The sequence below is a fragment of the Triplophysa rosa genome, linkage group LG5 (assembly GCF_024868665.1).
Source record: "Triplophysa rosa linkage group LG5, Trosa_1v2, whole genome shotgun sequence".
Lineage (NCBI taxonomy): Eukaryota > Metazoa > Chordata > Actinopteri > Cypriniformes > Nemacheilidae > Triplophysa > Triplophysa rosa.
Window position 1 is genome coordinate 29315519 of NC_079894.1, and position 27679 is coordinate 29343197.

A 27679-nucleotide genomic window follows, 5' to 3' on the forward strand; every position below is an offset into this window, starting at 1 on the left:
GTCTGCTGTTGTCAGGCTGTTTTCTATTGGCCGTGCGCTTGAGGCTCTATTTTGGGTAGGTGAAGGGAGGGATGGGGGGAGGCGCTGAGAGAGTTGAGGCGGTTCGGTTGGCCCGGCTTCCTCTCGTGCCGGGCTGTCTCATCGGATCTGTGTCATCGCTCCGAGGCAGCGTTAAATGCATTTCCAGCTTCTCCAGCCATGCTGGGGCAAAGCAGCCCTGGTGACTCGCAGACAACACTCAACAGCAACATAATCACTGATCTAAAAGCCTCTCTCTCTCTCTCTCTCTCTCGCTCGCTTTATCCTTCTGTCGTTTCCTTGTGTCAGGCTCCCTTGTTCCTTTTTTTAGTTGATCCTTTTTCTCGTCTAGACATTTATTTCCACATTTAATTAGCTAACACATTTAACACTTCATTATCGTTGCTCATTCTTACACTGGGTTCACACCAAACGCAAATTAAGTGTTTTGCGCAAGTAAATTACATACAAAGTCAATGCAAAGACGCGAAGATCTCGTGTTCTGCGAAGATTGAAAATATTTGTCAGATCGCATCACTCCCACGAAAATAACGAACTCTTCCCGCGAGTAATAAAGAGCCAACAACAGTGATTGTTGGCGTTGGTGTGAACCCAGCATTAGAGGTTAGGGCTTCACCTTCAAACCTGCAGACGTGAATAACACCTCAAATCATGTGGCTTACTGCCACTGAGACAAGGTGTGTTTTTGGTTTTCTAAATGATTAGATTCAAGTTTTGCCTGTCAGATGTCAAAATGAATTCCATGCTCTTGCATTGAAGGGAAGTGAGCCATGTCAGAAGACCAGCATATCATGGAGCCCTGGCACTGGATTCATTTGCAGCAGCGGTCACCACCCCTGCTCCTGGAGATCGACCGTCCTGCAGACTGCAGCTCCAACCCTGCTTCAGCACACCTGTCTGTCATTATCAAGCAAACCTGAACACCTTGATTAGATAGTTCAAGTGTGTTTGATTGGGGTTGGAGCTGAAATCTTCAGGACGGTCGATCTCCAGGAGCAGGGTTGGTGACCACTGATTTACAGGATTTGGTTATTTGAGCAACACTCTAATAGAACATAAGACGCACTTGATCGAATCTTTCTTTCTGAAAGAAAGAAAGTTGTGTCTCGTTCTTGTATGTTTGCGTACGGTTTCTGCCGGTGATCGATGAAGCGAGCAACTTTCTTTTCAAAGAACATAGTCTTGTTTTCTCTGTCTTGCACTGCATGGTTTTCTGTGCCTCCAAGAAATAAACAAGATAAATGTGTGTTTTTCACCCACTGCTTTGCAACGCTGTAATGTGCTTATAATTGACCTATTTGTCATGTAGTTTTTCTCTTTTTTGGGGGGATTTTAGCCAAACACAACATACCAAGTTGACAACCCGCACCACGTTACCAAGCTGAAATGGCAGTTGTTTCCTTCGATCTTTACGTTGTGACCCACATATTAGGGGTAACTGCTGGAAGCTTTCCATGAAGTTTCTCAGCACTCCACTTGAAGCAGGTCGTCGGACAGACACTCAGACACCAGTTGCGTGGGAATAATTACAGTGCTTTTCAACAAACTCTAGTCGCTCAGTTTTGCAGAAGAGGTCAGATAGCTCACTTCTGTGGGATGTTTTGAAGAATGCGCGAGCTTTTCTGCATACAGTGGACGATCAACCTGTAAAACATTGGAATGGTCCACTATATCCCTACAAAGCCACAAGAAAAGACCGAAATGTAAGCCATATGCCATAGGTCACAGCGACAAGTCACATTTGTCTAAATAATGGCGTTCTGCTCCTCACACTAAACTATCAGATGACTTCAGATGATGTATAGTGCATAAATCAAACACACGTCTTTTATTCTTTTTAGAGCTTAATCGTCCTTGCTCACTTTTGTATAGAACGTTGTTTAGAAATGTTTCGATATTTACTTTTTTCACTGGCAACTGCTTTGTATGTGACCAGCAAAAACTGCTTTGGAGACCATAATATTATTAGAAAGTGGTTATTTTAACTCATGTTTAGCCTTTGAAAAACAGATGCAAGGTAAATTGTGTTGAGAGAAGTGATTTGATTCAAATCAGTGTGTCGATATACGTTTTACCTCTAAATGTCCCGTTTTGGATCAACTTTGCTGGTGTGGAACTCAAGAGTCCTCCACCGACTGAAGGAACTCATTCCTCTCTGTTCACGTTTAAAATAGAAGCTTTCCAAAGTTGCTTCTTTAAGAGGTCTCCTCTGGCCTGTCTGAATGACATTCCCATGTTCAGGGCGGCGTAGAAAAACACAAGTTGCTGCCAGCGAGCAGACACGTCCATGACTTACACTAGTCTGAGAAGGCGCCTACAGGCAGTTTGTCTCCAATAATCCTTAAGATCCAAATCGGGAACAAATGGTAGCACTTTATTATCCGCGTGACGGTTTATATCTGAACAAATATGAACCTTCCTACTGGCAGTTGGAAAACAGATTAGGTTGCAGATCCTACTGCATGGACGTCCACATCTAACCTCTATTTTCTTTAACACTTGAAGAGTTTAATTCCCGTCTAAACAAACACAATCCTGAAACAGGGGATCGTTTATGCAGAGTAGCTTCTTAGAATCTTCCAGCGCAAGTCATCCGTTCCTGCTTTTTGGTGTTTTCGCAGTCGCCGTCTATTTGATAAACGATTGAAGGTTATACTTTGCAGTGTGCGTCAGCCAATGAAAACCACGGTTTATTTTTGTTTTTTAATGGTGTCTAATAGCCTGGTCATCACAGGTCCCAAGCGAGTTGTTCTTGCTCGCGTAACCGCTACACCGTTCTCTCCAGTGAGAGTCCGGCTGCCCAAAAGAAGAATCGGAATATTAAATGATGTTCGATACACATGCCGACCCAATGACGGGATGTGTGGGAAGGTTGTGTGGTCTTCTCAACATGTTTTATCTTTCCTGACAGCTTAATCTCATCTTTCTGGTGGTGACTATGTACAAGATGGTAAAACACTCGACGTCTATGAAACCTGATTCCAGCAGACTGGAGAACATACGGTAAGATCAACCTTGAAAAGCGTCGCATGGTTTCGATGCAGCTGTCGTCACGATTTTTCATCCAGATACACGCTTTTCTAGCCCCCAATTACCACCTGGATTACATCGCTGGCGTCACTTTAAGCGGCACGACTCTATAATTGTTATAATCACAATGTGACAATTACATCGTTGCCTTACAAATTGGTTTCGTGGTAATGGACGGCCTTCCGGGTTAAAGGTTGCGCACGGGGTAGAGGTTGCGTCTGGGACCGGACTTGTGGTAAATACTGGCATGAAGCTAATTTGAGTTTTTGGAAATAATTATGGACAGCATTAACCTTTCGAACACCATGTTATTAACTTCTTCATCCCGCCGCTGTCCCGCAACGTCAAAGCACGATCTTGTAAACACTGTCCTTGGAAACGAGATGCATATTTCCAGATGGGAAGCACAATGGTATGATGAGAAGTAAGAGGTTTTATTGGACCCTGAGTCATAATTACTTTTAAACGTGCAGCTGGGGGTAACAGGAGATGGAAAAATCTCCCCCGTCATGCGTCCGTATGAAAGGATCGGCCCTCCAGGACATTCGATCCGCACAGATAGTTGCTGGAATCTCTTATGGGAAAGAGTCGGCTGTCTTACATCTGATATACTGCCGTCTTAAAACTCGCGGACGTCTGGGTGGTCCAATCGTAGGAGTGGATTCAATTTATGAGCGGATTTCAGTCTTCTTCACGTAGAGTATGGGGATCTGCTTTGTGAACAAGTGTTTGTTCGTTCGTTTATTCGTTCGTTCGTTTCTTCAAGTTAAGAAATGAATTACATGAGTAATGTCTTGTGATTTACAGTTGGTTTACATGGTTACACGTTTACCAAACACAGAGATAATGTTAGATGAATCATTGTAGCACTGTTTTCAATCTGAAAGCATTAAAGAGCTAATTGCTATCAACAGGTCCTGGGTGCTGGGCGCTTTTGCATTGCTGTGTCTGCTTGGCCTCACTTGGTCCTTTGGCTTGTTCTTCTTAAACGACTCTTCCATACTGATGGCGTACCTCTTCACCATCTTCAATACCTTGCAAGGGATGTTCATCTTCATCTTCCACTGTCTCCTGCAGAAGAAGGTAAGCCACCGGTGGCGATACGTTATTATACGAGACTGAACGCTGCTGATTGGGTTAAGTGATAATTCTAGTTTGTAATGCCATTTTCTGCCTGTGATGTTTATTTGTCTTATTTAATGAAATCGCAATCCTTTGAGCTCGTGCCTGGCGATAAGCCACTGCGACATGGCACATAATGTTTGCCTCGAGGGGCCGGCAGTAATTCACGAGCGCACACGCAAAAAAAAGTTTTTTATCTCAAAGGCAGTGAGGGTTTTCAAGGTTGCGGCGTCTTTGCTGAATGAATTTCCCGAACATTTCATATAACACACACGTACACATACCTGTATCTACTCTTTATACACCTCAAAAAGATTGGGTTAGTAAATACTGTCAGTCTTCGCTGTAAACAATGCAGGCTCGCTAATGTGTGTTACTGTATCTCTGCTTGTTTCTAGGTGCGTAAAGAATACAGCAAGTGTTTCCGTCAGTCTCAGTGCTGTGGCGGTCTGCCCTCTGAAGGCCCTCACAGCTCCAACAAAGCCTCGGCCTCCAGGTCCACGGCTCGATATTCATCTGCTACACAGGTACGTCTCCTATCATATGAAACACACACACACACGGTCAAAGGTCTTTCCTGACTTGAGGCGGCTTCTGTCGTTTGAATAACTTCAGTTTTCACATGTGAAATATAAGCTCGTGAAAAGACTTTCCTCACATTCAAGCCGACGGAAGAGCATCCCTGCCCTTGAGCTTGTTCCCAGGTAAAGCGTGCTAAAGATTACAGGTTACTAACACTGCAGCGGGTCTTGGCTTGTGTTGCTGTTGTTTCTTTACTGAGCGTTTTCATTTACAAGCTTTTGTCATGGCGTATTGAGACGTGTTTCTATTCAATCCGTTGTAATGAATAGATATATACTGTAATACATCATGGAATGAGTTCATGAAATGTTTAGGTTTCAGGAAAACCCTGTTGTAAGTTTGAATTCAATTCTTCAGAAAGAATCCAGTGTGACTTCAATCACAGCACATTAAAGGAATGTTGTGGGTTCAATAGCGGATCAACACTTCACCGGTCATTACCTCATAACAGTCATGTAGACTACATACAGTAGAAGTCATTCATTACAGTCACCTTCATTTCTTCTGTGAAAATTAGGACGTCACAATGACTTTCTGTGCTACTCAGTATTATGCCACATTTGCTGACGGAGCTTAACTTGTTGAGCGATATTTATTTTATATTGATTTGGGAACAGACTCATGGTGACATGTTTTGGCTTGCTGTGAATGTTTTTGTATTTGTTGCGATGGATTGTAACGTAATTGTCTTTAAAAGGCGTCGTGTGTTTAGATGTTTATTCCAGCCGCTAACATTGAATCTTGTAATTGTGTGCTGGATGAATATTAGACGCATTCATTCTCTCGCTCTCTATCACCGCAGAGTCGCATCAGGAGGATGTGGAACGACACGGTGAGGAAACAGTCGGAGTCTTCCTTTATCTCCGGAGACATCAACAGCACTTCCACTCTAAACCAAGGTGACAGCTCTAACCTACCGAAAGTGTGTGTGTGTGTGTGCGTGCGTGTGCTTTCAGAAACCCTAGTGTCAATTTACTGTTTGCTTCCTACACCAGTTTTATACTAGCTACTAAATAGTACCACATTTACTATCTGCACTAAAGTATTTGATTACATGGACCATGTTTAATAATGGTTTGGGGCTGTTTTAATGTCCCACGCTAACGTCCTCTTTCAATAGGAAATACATCAGCACATGGAGAAATCTCTGCTGTCTCTAGTTATATAACAGTAACCATAGTCATAGTTAATAATTAATGTCACTAAACATGCCTAAACAGACTAATACGTTTGCTTAAAACATTATAGTTTAGTTTTTCTGCCAAAAGGGAATTGCGGTAACACTTTACAATAAGGTGCTATTAGTTAACATTAGCTAACAATGAACGGTTGAGTGATGTTAGTTCGTGTCAATACAGTTATTCGTGCTAGTTCATGGTGCATTAACTAATGTTAACGGGGACAACGTTTGATTTCAATAATGTATTAGTAAATGCTGAAATGAACATGAATTAACATTAATAAATGCTGTCGAAGTGCTGTTCATTGTTAGTTCATTATTGTTACACAAATAGGACTTTATTGTAAAGTGTTACCGGAATTGCTAAGCATTTGGATGATGTCATGAAGTCTCAGTACACATTCAGACAACTTGCATATATTTCAATATTGAAATTTTTTGTGCCCTTTTTGTGCACAATTTTATTTATTGTGCCCTTTCTGGTTTGATTTCATCATTCACAATGCTTCATGGAAGACGTTTCCTCCCTTAAATAATTGAAATACAGTCTTTTGTCCAGTCTTTAGAAACGTTCTTGCTTTGAATCAAATGTTATGTAATGTGATTCATCTCAGAGCTGGTTGGCTTGGTTCAAGTCTTTTTACTGAATTATAATTTCTGTGAATCAAAATGACTAAAACAAGTACTTCTGGCACCAGTGGTCATAGTTCATCTCTTTAGTCGGTTTCTTGAACTAATACCAATATTATGAGTACCACTCGTTGTGCCAAATAGAAAGTTGTGTTATTTTCTGGGGTGTTATTTTTTGAAATAGGTTGCGGGAAAGGGAATATCTTTGTCATAAGCCCATGCTTAATTTATACAAACTGACTCTGAGATGAGACTCAAAGGTATTTCTATGAAAGGTTACATTATTAAATGTTGAAATCGCGTTAGATGATCATGCCTAATTCTTCGTCGTGTCCTGAGGTCTCTCCTCAGTTGGAGAGCAGCCAGGCCGGATGTTAAAAATGGTTTGATGAATAATTTAGGCTTGGCAAGAGTGTTGCTGATGAGAGGATGATGTTCAACTCTCACCGACCCCTCGACAAGCCGTTAGAAGGCGCAGGCGAGAGAGAGAGAGATTTATGAGTCATAAACGCTCCTGCAGGTGTGACGAGGGAAAAGTTTGCGCTGCTCCGATGTGCTCTTGGGTGCGCCGGGGATCGGGAATGAACGTTTTTCTAATAGATTCAGAAACAAGTGTTATTTGAAGCGTTCATATGTATCTCCTGAAAATATTTGAGTGCGTTTTGGCGACGACAGTGTCAAAGTGCGTATGCTGTAGGCGGATACATTGTTATAAATACTGTTATTATCCGAGACTCGATTTACACCTGTTGTTGCGATTACGCCTATGGATGTTGGATTGTCATGTTTGAAAGTTTGACCGTAAGGTTTTTCTGCACTGTTCCTGTCATGTGAACCCCTCTTTTTCTCCTCTCTTTCTTTCTTCAACAGGAATGACCGGCAACTATCTCCTAACTAACCCTCTCCTACGGCCCCACGACACTAACAACCCCTATAACAACCTTCTCGCCGAAACCATCGTGTGCAACACGCCTTCACCTCCGGCGTTCCACTCCCCAGGTGCTCGCAGGCCTCCCCTCGGCTTTCCTATCCTTTCCCAACGCTGTGGGGGGTGGGGGGCGGAAAAAGACAGGGTTTTCACAGCTCTTTTAACACAGGACTGTCATTTGCTGAGTATCTGTCATGGCATCGCCGTGGCCATGTGGTGGTTTTGCTGTCCTGCCTTCTCTTTTCAAAGATTTGTTTTTCTCAACACGCAAAACTGCATGATTTTTGCTTTTTGTTTCCATTTCCTCCACGTCATTATTTCACCCCTTTAATTCCTGTTTTTTGAGACGTGCTATGATTGACACAGGTTATGTTTTCTCGTTTCCCGTCGTGTATTGTTCAGCAGACAGGCTGTGATTGGCATTCCGTCATTGTCGTCTCTATGCTTTACCCATCCAGCAAAACAAACAGACACAAACAGGTTTAGCGTTTAGCGTCCTCCTTCCTGTCAAGCACAGGAACGCTATCACCGGTCGCTACACAGGCGTCGAATCCTGAACGGTTTGATGATAAAACGAGCGAGGCTGTGTGGCTTTCAGAAATAACTGCCATTCGTTTCGCCGTCTCGCGTTTACGTAAATGGAAATTGGTCCTTGCGTTTAGATTGTAAACAGGCTTTTGAAAGAAATGGGAAGAGTCGCGTCCATCTGTCGGCGTCTCCATCACGCCGCGTGTCAGCGGTAGACACTGAGCTAATCACCGTCCTGACGGAAATGGCCCAGCGCACACCTCCAGTTCCTCACGTTCCTGCCGCTGTCAGTCACCGCCACCTCTAGATAACCATCACATCGCCTCGGAAAACCAACGGTTTGTGTCATAAAATACAGCAGAAACGGTCATTTTGAGTTGTAGGGCTGTCACCATACAAACAGTTTTGTTCAGTTTTACGAATCTTGATTCTAATTTGAATACGCCAGAAACTTTTCTACAATAGCAAAAGAGAAAAGTTACCAGTACATTTTCCTTTTTTTTACCGACATTTCCGTTAATGCTTAAATGCAGTTTAATGCAGTGCAGGCATGTAAAGTACAGGTAGAACACCTGTGAAAACCAACCTTCCTATTAATACAGTATATCGTGCCCTATTTTTACGGATTTTATTTTCATGTTGCTGAAGCGTAGCCTCAGTGATTTCCCAGAGACCTTCGCTCTTGACCTTCCATTTCAACAAATACCGCCAACAGAAAACCCAGCTGCGCTTCATGTAAACATGGCTGGGTGCGTGAAGTATTGCACAGTTGTGAATTCGACTGGAGAGACCGTAGAATCTAAAGATGTGGCCTGGCTTTTTTCCCAGAATTCCTCCTCATGTCCACTAGTGTTCAGTCTGCATCTTTTGGCACAGCTCTCCAGACAATACCTGCCTGGATTAAACCGTTTGCCGACGCATAAACAAATGCGAATCATTTGGGCCGAGTCGATGTTTCACGGTTGCTTGCTTTATTTTGGTCTTCTCTTTATCCTCGTGTTCGGTCTCTCTTTGCTCTCGTTCAGCTCTTTGATGTCTGTTTTTGCCTTCTTTTCTCGCTCTACAAAAAGCCTCTCCTTATCTCACAGCAGTACACTTTTTTTTTTAATTGCGTTGTCGTCCCCCACCATCTTTCTTGCGTTCGTTTCAAACTACAGAACTCTAAATCCATCCTATGCTTAGCATGAAACCAAACAGCAGTCCATCTGTTCTTATTTATTTGTTTGTTTACATTTTCAAGGGCCAATAAGGAAAAACTGTTGATATTGCTGTGTTCATACTGCTTTGCAATTACAACTTGAGATGTTTATCCGTTGATAGAAGCATAAACGGAAAAGAGTTGTGGAAGATGCTTGGGTGCTGAACCCATTACACCTGCTGCCTCCTGAATTCAGTCTTCTGATGGATCTGCTCATTACTGAAGTCAGCTCGCACATCGGTGTGTGGAAGCAAGCGCTAATGACATTGATTAAAAAACCTCCCTCCTTGAAGCGCCATTGCTTTGCGTATCCACATTTTATTAATGACGCTCTTATCGCGCACACTTGCTGGAATTACTGTCGGAAATGATTTGAAGCCAAATTAACTGCGGCTGTATTTCATCATCAATTTACGACAGCTTTGTGCGCCAATTAGAATTGAAGTTCCGATTCGAGATTTCAATTAAGGAAGCACGCAAGATGTAGCAGAATTGTCATTTAAATTGAAGTTTGAATAGAATTGAAGTGAAATTCAAACATATTCACATGAAGTGGCAGATAATACAGATAAATTACTGTGATTACATTTTACAGTAAGGTTTCATATGGTAACGTAGCATTTTTAACTTTTTTTCATCTTCATTTCAACGCTGAATAAAGCGAACGATTAAAAGTTGTGTATGAATTAGCCACTTGACCTAACAAAGAGTAACACATGTTTAACATACAGCGTTCATTGTTAGCTCGTGTTAGCTAAAGCATTGTCTCATGTTAACCAATGAGACCTTATTGAACAGTGTTACCAATATTAGTGAATTAGTGTGAATGACCTACAAACATATTCCACAAAGCATTAATAATACATAAAACAGTATTAACATCTGCTGTCGCCATGTGTATTTCGTTTCTATGTGTATGAAAACATTTGTATGGGAGAGAAAAATGTGCTCGTGATTTATCTACCTTCATGTGGTTCGAAACCTGCATGTGACTCTTTCTTCTGTGGAACACAACATAAGATATTTTGAGAAATGTGGTTTTGTTTCCATACAATGGGGTCCAATGTTGTTTGGTTATCAACGTTTTTCAAAATATCTACTTTTGTGTTCTGCAGTAGAAAGAAAGTCTGACATCAGGGTGAGTTTAGAGAAGTTTGAATGAACTATACATGATGCTAAAATAAAGCTCGGTTAGGATTAGAAATATTTCTGATCGCACTGAAAAGAAAATGTGGTCGACACATCATGGAAAAAAGGAGGACATTTGTGTTACATTTTTAGGCGTTATCTCTAATCTTTTTGGATGAATGAAATTGCTCTGTTGTGTGACTGTTGAATTTTTGCCATTGAAATTCAGTAAATCCTGTCGTTCTAATTCACATTCTGCTTCAACATGCTGTGCCGCGTGAGCAGCTCAATTCAAATTCCAACTCGCGAGTTGAATAAGACCAAAAATCATTTCCAGTCTGGCTCCGGTGTGTGAAATTAAAAACGTTTGCAGATTTTTTATCGATTGATATTCGTACTTTGTTTAAATTGTTAGCGAATGAAAAGCATTTCATGGATCTTGACAGACGGACTGAATTCAGGCCCCTGTAATTTGTAAGCTTTCTTTTTGGTGATTTCTCACTTTTCTGTCATTGCTGCGGTTTTTAAAACAAGCGTTGTTTCACTCTTTTTCTTTTCGCACATGGGCAGTTCTCAGGTCAGCTAGCCTGAGCAGACACACATGATGTGAGTGTTTGCCCCCTGCCTGCTGTCTGTGATCCGTGTGCCGGGCCGTCTGTCTGCACTATTAACATGCTTCTCGTGTGTTCTGTGCGAACATTTGCAGCACGTTTATGTTGTTGGGTTTTGATTCTGCCTTCCTATGCATTTACAATAATAGCTTCACGAATGGCACTCTGTGTGTGGTATTGCAAGAAGTTCTTTGGCTGCCCTTTAAAATGTTTTCTGTTCTCCTTGTTATGCTGTTAAGGACATATTGTTTTATGTATTTTATGTGTCAAAATATTGTATTTACCAATAGATTCATACATTCATATTGGCATTATTTTCATATCATTGGCATCAGTCAATTTTAGTGTACCTAATTCAGCATCTTATTTGTCATCTTATCTTGTCCAGATATTGTTAGCGGCATTAGTTATTGATAAACCGGTTGGCCACTCGTTTTACTAGTGCGATAAGAAACGTTATGTCCTTAATAGTAACAAATATCCAGCATTTTTGTCTATCATTTCATCTAGACTGTATTGTTGCGCTACTGAATCTGTAACCTCTCATTTCAGGCCAGCACTCGCTGACGAACAGCCGTGATGTCAGCACCATGGACACGCTCCCTCTCAACGGCAACTTCAACAACAGTTACTCGCTGAGGGAGGACGACTACGAAGACCCCGCGTTTCGCTGCCCGGCCGAATGCGCTTTAGGCCTGGACGACCCTGCCTTGGAAAAGATGATCATCTCCGAACTGGTTCACAACAACCTGAGGCCTCGCGGACCGCCACGGAACCAAAGCGACACCAAAACCGAGCAAGGCTTCAATCGCAGAGACCCAGCGGTGCAGCAGACGCGCGTCAGCATCGACGGGGGTGTTGGTAACAGCAGCGGGAGCGAAGACGATGCCATAGTTGCTGATGCCGACACCTCCGCTTTGTCAGCGTCCACAAACCACCCGGCACTGGAGCTTCTGCTCCTTAACCCGAACCACCGGGAGGCCCTTGAGGCCCCGCTTTTGCCCCAGCGAACTCATTCCCTCCTTTACTGTGCTCAGAGGGCGTCTCGACGGGCCGCCAGGCCACAGGAAGACAGCAGGGAGGCAGAAGAAGAGCAAAGGCCGGCAGAAGAAGAGAACACGTCCTCGCCAAATAACAGGGACTCGTTGTACACGAGCATGCCCGATCTCAGAGACTCGTCGCCCTCGGAGTCGGTCGACCCTGCCAGCGGAGAGGACGACGGTTCGCCCTGCTCGTCCACTCGAGGTGAACCAGAGGAACTCTTTCACAAGAGCTTGCCCGACCTGGGCGACGGGACGCAACCCCTCTCCTACTATCAAATAAGCCGGCGGGGGACCAGCGAGGGCTGTATTGGCCCCGGGCTCCCTGACGGCTGTCTCCCACGGGAAGGTGAAGCGGATAAAGATGGACAGATGCAGCTAATCACCAGCCTCTGAGCCCAGAATGTTCCCTTGCGCTCCTTTTTCTTTACCTGTTCTGACCGTTCAGACACAAACTGCGAGAGAGGGACTCGTCGACGGCACAATGACTTTTTTTAGATACAGTCCTTTCGAACGCTTAGGTTGTGCGAGTGCGGATGTGGAGGCTGTTTCCTGAGACTGGCATCATACACATCTTTGTACAATATACTGTAAAAAACAACGACAAGACATACATGCCAATGTCCGATTTTTTGTAGAACTTTTCAAACGTTTCCGGCCAGTTTGCAGGTAATCGTCCCGTCTTGGAAACGCAGAGGTTCTCTGTAATGCAGAAGGAAGGGTTAAAGACTGAAAAAAGAACCACTATTCCAGACTCAGGCTTTATATTTTCTCTTTTGCACATATAACTGTTGTACGAATGACAGCTGAAGAAAATATATTTTGCAGTACCACAAGGGTAAAGAAGAAAAGTGTTGAGGAATAATGACCATATTAGAAACAGTTCAGATAAATGCTAGGGAAGTCGTTGCACATTTTCTTGCAATGTGTGAGATTTTTCATGTGTTGTTAAAGCATTGAGGACATGGAGGGAGCCAGAAGAAGCCGTACTCACATCTCCTCTCACGAGCGGTGTGCTCTGCTAGGGATTGTACCATTCAAATGTGTTTTGCCAACGTGTATGTAGAAAAAGAAGCTTCCTTATTTTTGTTCAGCTGAACAAAAGCGGTGTCTTGCACAAATTCGGAGTGAATTGGATTCATATGTAATTTATTTTACTTAAAACAGAAAAAGAAAAGAAATGCTTGACAGTATTTGTCAGGGATCAGGAATATTCATATGTGGTAACACCTCACCTTAAGGACATATCTCAGTATTTGACACGAAATAATTTATTAGATGAAGTATGAACTATGAAATACAAGGGTTGAGACAGACGTGTGCGTGATGCAACACTGTTGATATTCATTTCAATCTTTTCTAAGAGCCCATTGTCATGCGCTGATGTAAATTCAACTCTTGTTTGATATCAAATAAATGTGACAATTTTTCTGGTTTGCAAATATCAGTCTCATTCCATGCAGTGTTGAACTTACAGAATTGTTGAATGCGATGAAGGAACATTTAACATAAAACCATTTAAAGAGAAGAGAAAATATAAGGTGGGATTTGATTTTGATCAATTGAAGCACTGAGCGTTGACTTTTGACCGAGACCATCTCCACATATGCGATGAGAATAAATCGAACACTCTTCACCAGTGCTTATTTTTACATTTGCTGATCAATTTGCGTACAAAAATAAGACCAAAAACACGTATTAAGGTGAATTAATTGTGATTTCATGTTGCCTTTAAAGAACTCTGCCCAAAGCGTATACTGAAATAAACGGAGATTTCCATTCAGTTAGTGTCTAAAGAGCCTTTAATGAAACCCACATCCAGCTCTTGAATAGAAAGAACAGATGGTGTAGGTAGGCTGAGCGTTTTGCTCAGTTCACATTATATGAGATAATGGTGTTACACTTGTGTTCCATAACTATATTTTATGAATATTAGCCAAAATATTAAGTTTAAAAATGGCTTAAGACGAATTCTGGATCAACACTACAATTGTAATTATTAGTAACACAAAAAACGATGTTGTTTGAGGTCTGAACTCGTTTGAGTAATAACCAAACACACGGCTCAATCATGCGTTTAATATATGATTTATTATTCCTAAATTATTTTAAATCATGTTTATTTTTAGAATCGTCGGTATGTGATGAACAATATGTTCTGTGTGCTATGAAACCTGAAAACACAACACAAATCAAAAGAAATGGCAACACATTTGGACAGTGGAGCGTACACATATATGGATGACACACACGAACACTGTAAAAAACATGTCAAGATGTTTTATTTTTTCTCAAAACTGACCAATTTCTTACATTTACAGAACTCTAATAGAGGCAACTGAAAAATGTAGATCCACTAGAGAATTTTGAGAAATCCAGGCAAACTGTTGAAAAAGTGCCTAAAACTACGGGTCGCTCTATTGTAGAGAGTCATGTACAGGGTAGATCTGGCTTTGTTTGTCAAACACACAGCTATATACAGGATGCAACTTACATTGAAATGTAGTCAAGTGTGATTTGATGTTTACTGATTTGTGAATTTTATTTGCACCTCCGGGCCACCGTAATGAACCGCTACAATGAGAAAATGTTGAACCGTAGGCGTTAACAGCTGAGCTCATCTTCTGTCATCCTTTTCACACAACAGAAATAACTCAGACCAGAAGGAACATAACTGTGCATAAACAATATATCGTTTCAAACTTTCTAATGGAGAAACATCACTGCGGGTCTATTATGGCCATTTTCTAGTGTTGTCATATGGCAACGTTCACGTCTACAGGGTCCGTTTTTTGTCAAACCGTATTTGATAAAGTAACATCTGTTTAACGTATCAAAGATGCAGCGAAAATCCAGATGTACATCAGAAATGTTTAATGGCACAATCTGAGGATCTCTTGGGTCTCAGCATGCCTCTTGTCTGCCGGAGAGAAATCAGATGTCACGTGGCTTGAAAACGGCATATCGTTGATTTCCTTTCAGACCTTGAATCCCAACAACACAATAACCAGACTTGTTTTCATATGTTGCCATATGCCAGTTCCCCGGCACAGAAAGTACAAAGTCAAGGGCGCCTCTAGTGATCAAACTCAACTTTTCGTCCCAGGCCGCGTGAAGTCCGTCGACCTCCGCAAACAATCCAAAGCGGCCATGCTAACCGGACATGAAATGTAAAAGAGATTTATAAACAAGCAGCCGGAGTCGGCTTTAATGAAACTCTTAAACACCTTCCGAAAGCTTTGCAGGGTTTTATGCATATATATTGGCTCATTGTTGTTCGGCAAACAGCCCGTCCCGTTCCCATTCCCATGTAATTAGCACCCTTCAGGTGGAGCACAGGGCAAATTAAGCGCTGGATGCAAACTGCTGACAATGTTGTAGTCTGATCCATTTTGCATGATGACAGCGTTAGTGTTTCTATGCACATCCTGATTACAACCATTTTGACAGTGGGTGGTTGCTGTCAGGGTTTGTTAAGTAGGGAATGATTTTTCCTGCGATATAATCACGCTCCGTCTGGAAATTCCTTGTTTGCATAAAAAGAGTTCATTAGTATGGCTTGTTTTGATGGGGACGTCGGGTCACCTTCCTGAGACTGTTGTGCCCAGTGAGTCCTTTCTGGGGTAGGCGAAAGATATCATTTTCTGGACACAGGCCTATACAGTCACATGTCAGGGCAGATTGCTGGGTCACTGGGTCAGGGAATGGCTTGTGTTTCTGGGTGGTGTTGATCTGAATATTGAGCACTGAGCAGTTAAGCTCATTCACATGGCTGTGCTTCTCTATCTTATGTTGTATACACAATATATACAGCATTATATCCGCTCTATATAAAGCATGCATGGGATTAAAATAGATTATTACAAACCTCCAACTGAAGTATTAAACTTGTGTAACTGAGCACCGTTTTGGGACGTTAGTAATAGCTAGACTCGATAAAAAGACGATAACAACTGAAGGAGGGACCTGAGCCACATCCAGTGTAGGCTTCAAGTTCATGTCATTAAGCATACTTAAGTAGAGTTTAAGCGTATGTTTAAGTAGGCCTATATGTCAAGTAGTAATAACTATGCACTGGTAGTACTGTATACTTGTAAGTGTACTTAAATATGACTTTTTTAGTTGATAAAAGTATACTTTTAAGTGTTTTAGTTGTAACAGCAGTACAGTTTGAGTACACAACTAGTATACATGTTTCATGCTGATAGGCCTACTTGTAGTACACTTTTTAGTTTATGAAAGTACACTTTGAAGTATACTCTCTGCAAAGTGCTACTTTAGTAGTTTTTATACTCCATCATACTTATAGTTTACTATTTTTATGTTATCTGTGCACTTTATTTATACTAGTACATGTATGATTTTAGGTATTCATTTTTAACTTTATGCCGAAAATACATCTTAAAATGTACTTGAATTAGATTATATTGTTATCTTTAAACACATTAATAGTACATAAATGAAAGCATGGCATGCACTCGACATTTTCATGTAGATATGTAGTTAAAAGAAAAACAACGTTGTTGTTTCTTAAGTCAAGAATGCTTAAGTATATTTTAGGTATATTTCTAAGAAGTCCTTAAAATGTAGACAGAAAGTGTACTAATAGCACCCTTAAATAATCTTTTTTTATGGCCCAGACTATCAGCCTCATATGAAAAGCATCCAGCATCACTATAGTGCATGGTGAGAAAATCAAAACTTTCTTTGGAAAAGGTAAAAGTCTAATTCATATTCTTTTTATATGAAATAATTGATTAAAACTCTTGCAGAAGTACTCCGACCACCAATTAATTCGTAGTGATGTCATACATTGAAATCTACAGTAATTGTCTGAGCACTGTACCTCAAATCTGAACTAGTTTATGTTCATGTAACATTTCGACTGCAGTAAATAAGAAACAAGCTTTCTGCATACAGTTCATTTCATCGGCCTAAACTATTGAGTTTGACGTAAAGTGCGCTTATTTCAAACACTAACAAGCACAAGGTTTATCACTCAGGCTGTGAATGTGAAGGGCGTGCAGCTGTGAACACGAAGACAAAAGATCATTCACAAAGGTTACGGATAAAAGCAAACCGTGCATCAGTTAGGAAAAGTGTGGAGAACAACATCCAGCTGTTCACGTGCCCCTGTTGGTTCAGATCAGGAAGCGCAAGACACATCAAACCACACACACAAGCGAGAGAAGGTCATCCCTCGATCCTCTCTGTGTGCTCAACAAAGACACTTTCTTTACTCGTAGATGTGAGAAGTCTTTTTGCCGGAGCTGCCGAGTTCATGAAATAAAGTAAAGGTGCATTATTTACCTAAATAAGTGTGTGGCATACAAAGCCATTACTCAACAGTACAAAAGCATGTCTGTAGTTTGCAATGTGACCAAGAGAGCTTTTGTCATGGTTCTGCCCCATCTTGTCTTGCTTTTCTTGATCTTGTGGCAGAGCCATGGCAGAACCTCTTGTTTCATGTGGAGAGAGGCGTTTTGGCCCTTTTGGCTTGCCATACTCTCTCCAGGTCCCGTCATTGTTGCTGCCCTCTTGTTTCCTCGTTAGTGCACGTTATTAGTTCATGCCCCGCACCTGTCCCCTCTTGATTTATCCCCTTTATACTGCCCTTGTGTTTTCTGTCCCGTGCTGGTTCATTGTGTACTGTCACTTGTTTCATGTGGGTGAGTTCTTGTCTTGTTAGTCTACTCTAGTCTTTTTTGTAATATATGGTAAATGTTATTTTTTAGTCCCGTCTAGTCTAGTTAGTCCGTGTTCCTGTTTATCTGTCATGTTTATATCTTGTTATTTTACCCCCTCGTGGGTTTTTGTTTTGGTTATTATTTATTAAAGTCTTGTTAACCCCCTTACCCGCTGTCCGCGCCTGGGTCCTCTGTCCGTGTCTCACCTCCCCGTTTCTTGACATTTGAGCTGGAATTCAAAACGATGTGTGTGGCGCAAAGTTAACAATGCCTGCACTTCAAAAACAACACCAAAAGTCAACTGAAGTTTCAGACATATTTGTATTATTATTAGAATTAGAATTGTTTCCCCAAAGGAATTCGGGAGAATGTTAAAAGGGTTGCTGCAAGTAAAGTGTGGCACTTTAGGTCACGGGTTCCACAGATACTTTATCTTTCGTGCACCCTATAAAAGACTGATGCATATATGAAATGTTAACGTTTCAGTCTTCTAAAAACACAAATCCTTAAAGACATTTCTAATTTGAGCACAACAACCTTTCCTCTGTCAAATCCCTGATTTAAATCCCATTGTTGAGGCATGACCATGGAGCTAATCTTCCTGGAAAAATGACCCCAAATCTGACCTGAACTATGTGCAATGCTCACACACACTCTTTTACAAGCTGATCCAGAATGTGTTAAGGGTCGGAATACTTAGAAAAGCCTTGAAGATTAGCATTTGAGGGTTATCCTCTGCCTTCGCCTTAGTATTGTGCTCTAATCGCAGCAAACTACCAGACGGCAGGAATTTGACGCAACACTTAGGACTCAATTAGGCGTAAGACGGTATAGAAGGTATAAGAAGGTATAAGAACGTTTATTACACATTACTCAGGCGTGTGATTTGTGCCTCACTAGAAGCACTGAATAATACTGTAGTGTGTTTAAACAGAACCACACACACTAGCAACATGACCTCATCTGATGGTCTGAGTTTCAGGTTATCTGTTTAGCCAATGAATAGCAGGCATAGGGAATGTTTGGGAAACCATTACAATCATAATTGTTGCAGTTAAATAAGTGTTGTTAATGCTGTACAGTTAACCTTTAATGGCTCATGTTAATCACTTTTAGTTGCAAGCTGCAATTTACAGTACGCAACCATTTTTTGATGGTGGTTGTTGTGTAAATTCCTGTGGAGCAGATGTTTTGGTGGGGAAGCTGTTATGTTATGGATAGCAAGTCTTGAGAATGAGCAGAAATGTACATAATTGCATTATGAGAGATGGCGCACAGAAGGGGTCCTATACGGTCTCAGTGCCCCTACGTACAACACAACCACTTTACCATTATGGTCTGTGTGTGGGGGAGATGAAGAAAAAAAGACAAAGATTTCCTTTGATGGAAAAGAAGAAAACAATGTGCTGTGAAGATTATAGAGACATAAAAACAATACCACGAATTCCAGAGCTCGCAAAGTGAGAGTGTAGATGTGTTTGAGTGGGAGTCAGTCATCCGTCGTTATGTCTGTGTAAGAGATGTGTCAGTTGTTATAAATGCAGATGCAAATACGTGGCGGAGATATTGCAAGTTCACGGTCCTGTTGTACACACTTAACATGTGTTCTTGCATTGCTGTTGCAACCCAAGTGCCAATAGAGTATATGTATAGTATATTGTGTATTAAACGGATTAATAAAATAAAAATGAACAAACATAACCTAACTATCTCAGCAAGATTCTCTGTTTCGTGTTCATCGTACACTGCAAAACGTATACAAACGGTGACATTCTGGCAGATGGGGCACCAGAAAAAGGTCAAATTTGCAGTTTATTTTACAGTATTTTACAGCAAACTGGCTCCAGAACAGTGGTTTTAGAGAGGGCCTTTGGGCCACAAGGGAGCTCCTGCTGACTTTCAAGGGGGCTCAAGACGACTAATAATTTACAATTAGACAAAGCAATGAAATACATTTAAAGCCTAAAAGCCAAAATATTTCTTCTTATTTGGACCTTTTTATAGTAATTACACGTTTTTTTCCCAGTTAATGTCAAGCTCTAGAATATTCTTTACAGTTAGACTTCTTTGTGAGTTGGAGGGGGGGTTATGATTTTTGTACAGTACCATGGGGTATGACACAGAAGAACTTTACATTAATGCCCAGTGCCCACTATACTGCCATTCTGTAATGCTAAGAATGCAACTTGTGTCATTTCAGAACTCAAACAGTTTGCGTGAACCATTATTGTTTACACATTTGTATATATATATATATATAAGTCTGTATGTGACATTAAAGGTCACCTTTTAGACACAGCAGGGCTATTTTTTATTCTTCTCTCAGAGATAGAAAGTTTGAAGCAGCTAAGTGACAATTGTTGGAACATTCAGATGGCAGCTACTGTATATGCTGCTGTGAGCTGTGTTTTAGAGTAGTAGCGTGTAAATATGTGTTGAAGTAAGCAAAGACATTACCGTTAAAAGATGTTTGTGACAAAGAAACAACATGAGAAGCACACTTCTTGATACTAGTTCCATCACCATAAAGGATGTTACGTCACTGTTGTAGATGTTTAATGGAAAGGGAAAAGCCTCTTCAGGTGTGTAGTTGTTTAGCATACACAATCAGAGTCACAATTCACCCTTTACTTAAAGTAGTTTAGTTGAGGATTTAATTATCCAAATGAAATCAAGATGACAAAAAACTCCTGTGGATTTGGGTAGTCTGCAGTATTGGCGTCTGGTCTCGACGGGAAGGAACCTCGAGGGTGGTAAATGGAGTTTAATATTATGAGGCAGAGAATGCACGGTTGTCAATCTCCCCTGTAGATTAAAGCTTCAAAGCACCAGAGAGAAGTAAATATCCTCCAGCACTTTTGGCCAGGTGTCTTGACTATGCTCCAAGGATTGTCTTGTCCAAATATGCTTGCCATTTAATCATCTCAGCGAGGTGGGCACCGGTCCCGCGCTGACGCTGGTTAAATAAAGGTTCAGTCAAACAAATAAACTCTGGCCCCGGCTGGAGCAAAGCGTGATCACTTGAAGAAGAGCCATAAAGCGCTTCGTCCACAAAAGCTAAATATTACTTCACTGTAGAGCCTGTTCATCTGAGTGTGTGTGTCTCAACAATCTGCACATTAGAATCACACAGCGATCAGGTTGCACTCAAGTAAACAGTTTGATCTCTTCAATTCCGTTTGAATTTGGATTTGACTTTCGATGACATCACTAGATTACAGCACGTAAATAGATGACCAACAAATTCAACTTGACACAGGATCAACAAAACTTGGCAACGTCAGCTAGCGAATAATGTCAGTCACAGACAGCACCTTTAAGATCCACTGACTGAATGTCTGATGCGTTTTGGTGAAAATAGCTTCAATCTTTTGGGATTGAGAGGATTGTTGTGTATGCCACTATTACAACAAGCACATCTACAGAAAAACTACACAGTGAGAACCTGATGGACATTCTGACCACTGTGTCTACACATGTCTTCCACAAATGTCTTTAGTATTTTCTGAAATGAGCGAACGGCCGTTGGATTATTGGCCTGCGATGACGTGCATTACATTACAGTATCCTGTCAGTCTGAGTAAGTGGTTCTGGGCCAGAATGAGCCATCCATTCAAAAACGGTATATTTTTCATGTTTTTCTTGTACATTTGCAGTCCTTTTCTGTAATTTGATGGTTTTTACCGTATTTCAAAAAGTATACTGAAAACAATCCTGTGAAAAGGTCATTTTCCTGTAGCTTGAGCTCTAGTAAGATACCGTGAGACAGGGGTCTTCAACTACTTTTCTCTGAGGGCCAGTTTTTTACCATATCCTTATTTCTTCTGTCATTTTGTATTTCTGTTATTTATTGCATTTTGTTCCTTTTATACTGTTTTTGTTACTGTTACTTATAGGTCATATATTAAAGCATGCACACAAATCTTGCATCCAGTATTTGCTTTAATATACGTCTTTTCAAGAAGATATTTGGTTGAATTAATGAAAGTGAAATCAATAAAAGTCGAAAACGCCAATAGGCCTGCATTCAGCACAAAAGTATCCCTGGCCCTGGTGATGTTATAAATAAATCAAATGATCTGAAGTGCAAGTTCTGGATGAAGACGAACAGCTGTCTTTGTCAATTTTGCTGTTTAAATCATATACATAAGGAATGCAGTAATCAAAACAACCGTTCACGTGGTGTTCCCTTCCTGCAGTTACTTTCAAGAGTACAAGACGCGTTTTGGAACACAGCCTTTGGCTCGCTCAAACCGACTGCCTGTGGCTGTGGATTGCCAGTTATAATGTTGTAAATAACTTTATGGTTCTTGGACAGACCGATCAAATCGCTTTATAATGCATCAATTTATGCTTATAAGCCGCAGGAATTACTTTTGTAGTCTTGTGTCATGACAAACATTGATGAATTTCACCCTTTTTAATATCTTAATGCATGTAGGCATGTGCACTGATTTGAAACGGCAATATATCTTTATTTGGAAAGAGTATGTGATACAAATGTAGAAAACGCACTTCCATTCTCACTCTCTCACCGTTTTAGTTTGGGAGGGACTTCATTTTGTTTATCGCGAATTGATTCTATGGTGAAGAGGTGGTTTCTATATGACAGGTCGATGGAGGGGGTATCTGAGACACGGGGGCTTGGTGACGCCAATGTACCAGGAAGGTTGTGTGCAGTTTAATATCATTTTTTTGAGAGAAATGTGCACCGAAGCTGAGCATAAGGCCACCAGGAACCTGTATGAAGAAAGAGGCTCAATTTTGAGCTGATATTAACTTTCAGCTCACAGGGTTTTGAGGTCATTCTAACATTCTACAGCCGTGCACTACGGGCCGTTATCAGGGGCTTTAGTTGTTCAGCCTCAGGGGTGTCTGACATCGTATTAGCTTGATGTTTACTTTTTATCACTGCTGTTCAGGTGAAAGGTGATGGGTCTGAGCTGTTGCAAGCTCGGGGCAACTGATGAACTCGGGGTGCTGACGAAGAGGATGGGAAAATATTACATTTGACCCGGCGCGGCCCCTGACAGCCCGAGGGAAGGATATTCTGAGCCCTCCTCATTCCAATATCCAATTCGTTTTAGATGTTTGCGGTGTGTTGAAACGGTTATATTTCTTACACGATTATCATTGATTTATGATCAGCTTTTATTAGCTATAGTGATCAGCTTAGAAGTGAAATCGTGTAGAAATGTGAAGTGCGAGAATGATGTTCCTGACCTCTGACAGCTGTTAAGAAATAACTACCTACCTCTTCACATTTCCCACTACTATCATCGTAATATTTTCTGCCGGCAAAATGCTGTGTTTTGCTTTTACCTGGCAACCCTCTTGAAAAGAAACTTCAGCAGGAGAAGATGCTTTCATCCAATGTGACTTACAAAACTGCTGCAGTATAAAAGCAACGAAGCGATTCGTGTTGCATTCATGCAGTAGATCTACATTTGATCTCACGTCCAGTAAGCTGCTTGAGTGTTGTCTCATAGAAAAGCAGCATGAACGTATAATGACGTTGATTTTTGTTTACTGTGTATCTCAGGGCAGCAATCGTTTTTTCCAGAGTTCGTCCGAGAGCTGCACGTCTCAGGGGCTTGAACACATAGCAGTCTGTTTAAATGATCTTCTCAAGGAAACATCAGATTCACAACTCTGTCTATGTATAAATTTAACTGGACTTACGGATCTGCTATTCGCATTACATCGTAAAATCTGTCCTGTGCCCCCGAGCGTTCCCGTTCTCCGGGGTTATTGGAAACTCATTCCCTGTGGATGAGACATGACAGAATCTTAAAAGCTCATTCATTAATCTCTAGATTCAGAGCTGAGCAAAGCCCACATTAAAGAGACGTATACCCGGACACGCATTAACTAACTTATCCGTCACACTGGGATGTTACGTGATCGAGAACAGGTTTCATTGGACATTCAGTTCTAGATGATTGATGGAGAATAAATAAACTGGCTAAACTTCTTGGTGCTCTTGAAATGCTTTTTTACTGACGCTTTAGCAGATAAGAGTCTGAATGTTTCAAAGACAATTTCAACCTAATATATTGAAATGACAGCAGAATATTTGTTTTAAACCAATTCGTTGTAGATTCGCTTCATAGTGTTAGTGTGCACTCTCTCCCTCTGTTTTTCTTCCACAATTACCGGTTCGTCTCGCTGCATCGCTCACTTACAGTGTAGAGATATGGGCTCTGTCCCGATTTTCACAGTGTCTGCCCTAAGATTAGAATAAGTGTGTCCTAAATCATCATACGTTCAACTTGCCAAAGATGCATAAATGACCGATTTTTCCAGGAGGTCAAGGTTTGGCTGGATAGCCCCTGCTGGTTGATGTCGATCATCCCACGTGAGTGCGTATCATTTGTCAAATGTTTCTCAAAAGCACTTTTCATTCTTTTGCGCATGAAAAACACATTTTTATTTGAATGTCTGTCCAGCGTCAGCAGCTGTCAGGTCAGACTCCTCGTGAGAGCAATCTCACCTGGCTAATAGAAACCCATTCTGATTCTTATTCTAAACATTTGCTGAGTGGACCTTTAAGCACACAGTGTGAGGACGGGAAATGGGATGCGGCTATGGTCTTCCTGTAGCCAGTAATGCTATTCACAAAACTGAGTCTACAATAACTGCACTGCCATTTTACCTCATCTACTGTACATGGGTTCGGGTGAAGCTGGAGAACGTGAATTTAAGGGTGAGCGACGTATATCTCCTCAGGAACGCCGAAGGTTAAGTATTCTGCTGCGGGGCACGAGGGAGGCTCGTCTTGTAAGGGGACACGAACAAGATTCATTTCTCCCTGTTATTTCCTCGGTTGAACCTCTGCACTTGTAGTGTCAGAGAACCTCCTGAACCTGAGTTACACAAGAAAAAAATCTACACTGAACTACAAAGAAAAGTTGCATTGTTTATTCACATACAGCTGCTGAGAATAACGTGTGAATGATAATAGGTATGTACGATATTGACGATATCTTTTTAAGATATGCATTGGTAGATCTAATGGTATGGTATTCTAATACCATTTATTCTGTGTATTCTTTATTTATTATAATGATTTCTCTTTACTGCAGTAAGTATTGCATGAACGTATGCAAACCTACCCCTAACCTTACCCTAAACATAAACTTTATGATTAAACACTTGGTAGCCCATTTTAATTTCCTTTGAATAAAAAAATGCTTTTCTTTTTATTGAAAACAAATGCCTTCATGATCTTGATGGAAAGGTGGATTCTAATCCCGGTCTACAGCATCGAAACTACCATCTACACACTTTACACCTTTCACCCATTGAGTCACTCTTAGATGTCAATGTTCAACACTGTTTCTTTAAATACGACCAATCTACATTATTTAATAAAACGAACAAACAACAGAATTCAACAAATCATTTGTTTAATAAAATGATTATACAATAAAATAATAAAATAAATGAACGTTAACATAAATAAAATATAATTATTAGACACTAGCCAAACACAGACAATTAACTGGGGGTCAGGCGTGCCCCATGAAACGGTCTATGAGGACTTGAATTTAGTTTTGGTATTGTTGAAATGTGAGATATATCACACTCGAGTCACATCGGCTTCGTTTGTCATGCCTTTATGGGCGTTATTTCTCCCCATTTTGGAGTATAACAGATGTAGTCAATATGACTTATTGTTTTATCTAACAGACACGCGTGAAGATTCTTCAAAACATAAACCCTGAATTTTCATTTTTGGGCTGAACTGACTTTAAATGTGACATCACACACCGGCCAGTCCGTCAGAAAAAAACCCTTGATGTCTTGAAGAGCGAATCCAGTGCTTTGGACAAATCTGCTCCACATCATTTGTAATCAGAGATGCTTTGCTGGTAATTGCTGTTTAACAATGGTCCACCCGCCTCGCGTTCTGCACATGAATTCATAGCGGCGGGATTTAGGCTCATAGCCACCGGACAGCAGGGTGTCGTGGATTAATGGCGGTCCCCCACTAACACGTATTCAGAGCTAATTGACTTATGCCACTGTTTCCAGTGCACAGCGATAGGGTGCACTGTGAAAAGCACACGCTCTGCCAGAAGCATATGGAGATAATCAGAGTGATTGAAAATTGATGCTACTCCAGAGGCCGACTGTGAGTGAAGAACTGCTTCCCGAGTCTGAGTGGGTGGGCCAGGTAATCACAGTCACAACTCCAGTCGGAAAAAGTCGACCAGTGCTCCTGGCACGCTGTCCTGAGATCCTTTAAGAAACTGGGGGATGTAAAAGCGAATTGCAGTCGTACATCCTATTAATGCACAGATGTCACTTGTAGCTAACGTTTCATGGTCCGTTACATTTATGCGTTTGGCAGATGCATTTATCGGTGTACAGTAAACCTGGGAGTTCAACCCATGACCTTGGCATTGCTAGCGCAACTCACTACTGGAACAACATAAAGACAGTTACATCACGTAACACCTGACAGATGACATAATGCATATTCATCACACACATACATGGACGTACTGACATGTATACTGTACAAACTGAATAGTGCAAACCCTCACACAAAGCTCTCTGGATTTAACATGTTAAAATAAGCCATTCATTTAAGTCATTTAGATCGATTTACAAGCTGTTTTCCTCATTGGGACCAAACAATATGCCCACAGGGGATGTTATCTTGGAAACGTGTTAATGCCAAATTGAGATTGAGTCAAGTTTTGATTGAACTGATGCCATTATTCTACATCAGTCACTTATAAGGATCCATGTTACCTTGGAAGGTGGCTGCCCTACAGGTTTCACAACGAAGTTGATGATAATGATCAGAAGAATAATCTTGCTAAATGATTATCTTTCTCTTTTTCCCAACGGTAAAGACAATTCGAGGCCTTCAAATGCTGACACCTGTTTTATTTGTAGAAACTTGTTGCGGTTGTAACGACTTTTGTTCCCGACCTTGAGAAGAGACATTGGCCGTCTCCCGCGCGATAAGACGGACCAGATTCCTGGCAGACGTTACCTGGCAACAGGTGTTGTGTGCAGTCGGCAGAGGTGCTCTTAAAGGATTGAGTCTTTAGTTTTGTCATTCGCTCTTCATCCACTGCAAGAATGTTTAAAGATTCATTCACATTCACTCCAGTGAGACCTTCGCTTCGTATCCTTCCCTCGTTTAAGTGAGGTCGCATTTCTGTCATGTCATGTACTGTATATGTGTGATCATTTATGCTTCTGAGCTTTATGAACATTCACCGTTCAATCGTTATGGTGAAAGTTTTGTGGAAATGAATATAAACAACAGAAGAATGTATCTACAACTGTTTGAATGTTGACAAGTCTCTGTTGACCACACTGGAAATATTGCACACTTTTTAAGGATGTTAAGGTTACTGCCGGCAGGTCAGACTCATTGCTTTTCAAGATATTGTTTCACATTTTAAATCAGTTATACATATTCTGTCAGTTTGTTCAAACGTTTGTGTAACTGAAACAAGACGTTCTTCTGGACCAGTGTTGAACTATGTACGTTTTAAATTTGAAAAAAAAAAACAGTGGAATAGAACAGAATGCTATTATTGCAAAATAAAATAATTAACATTAGTGGTTTCATACATTATGCAGCATGTTTATGAATTGAACTCAGATAAGCCGGATACAAATATAATAGGTAACATTTTCTTGACCTTCATTAACAGACTGAAGCCTCATCTCTATGTTTCATGATTCCGTATGTTTTTAACATTACCACTGGTCACCCTTCATGTTGGGCTGAGGGTTTTGCAAATATTTAAGCAGAAAATGCAGTGTTTTTTTCCCCTGTAAGATTGACACGCTTTGAGTCGAACAATGACAATATTACACTTGTGAAGAAACCATAGTGATGCTTGCTCATGTTAACCAAGTGGTCATTATGCTAGAACAGCGTGCTTTAATGTTACACGGGTGTCTGAATGGTTGTAAATGAAGCACGTGGCCAAGTCTTTATGTG

General features: G+C 41.0%; 1 protein-coding gene across 6 annotated transcripts in view; it reads left to right on the forward strand.

The window, feature by feature from the left end:
* Positions 1 to 13759, forward strand: part of LOC130553841 (adhesion G protein-coupled receptor L2-like) — a 93091-nt gene extending 79332 nt beyond the window's left edge. For 2 of the 6 annotated variants that reach the window (XM_057333011.1, XM_057333015.1), the window contains 6 exons: positions 2951 to 3042; positions 3984 to 4152; positions 4590 to 4718; positions 5576 to 5672; positions 7454 to 7582; positions 11529 to 13759. In XM_057333011.1, coding sequence (XP_057188994.1) covers positions 2951 to 3042; positions 3984 to 4152; positions 4590 to 4718; positions 5576 to 5672; positions 7454 to 7582; positions 11529 to 12412 — 1500 coding nt within the window. In that variant the 3' untranslated portion in view covers positions 12413 to 13759. Of the gene's footprint in view, positions 1 to 2950; positions 3043 to 3983; positions 4153 to 4589; positions 4719 to 5575; positions 5673 to 7453; positions 7583 to 10935; positions 10972 to 11528 lie in introns of all 6 variants that reach the window. The other 4 variants (XM_057333016.1, XM_057333012.1, XM_057333013.1 and 1 more) reach the window with 4 other exon arrangements.
* The last annotated feature ends 13920 nt before the right edge of the window (positions 13760 to 27679 follow it).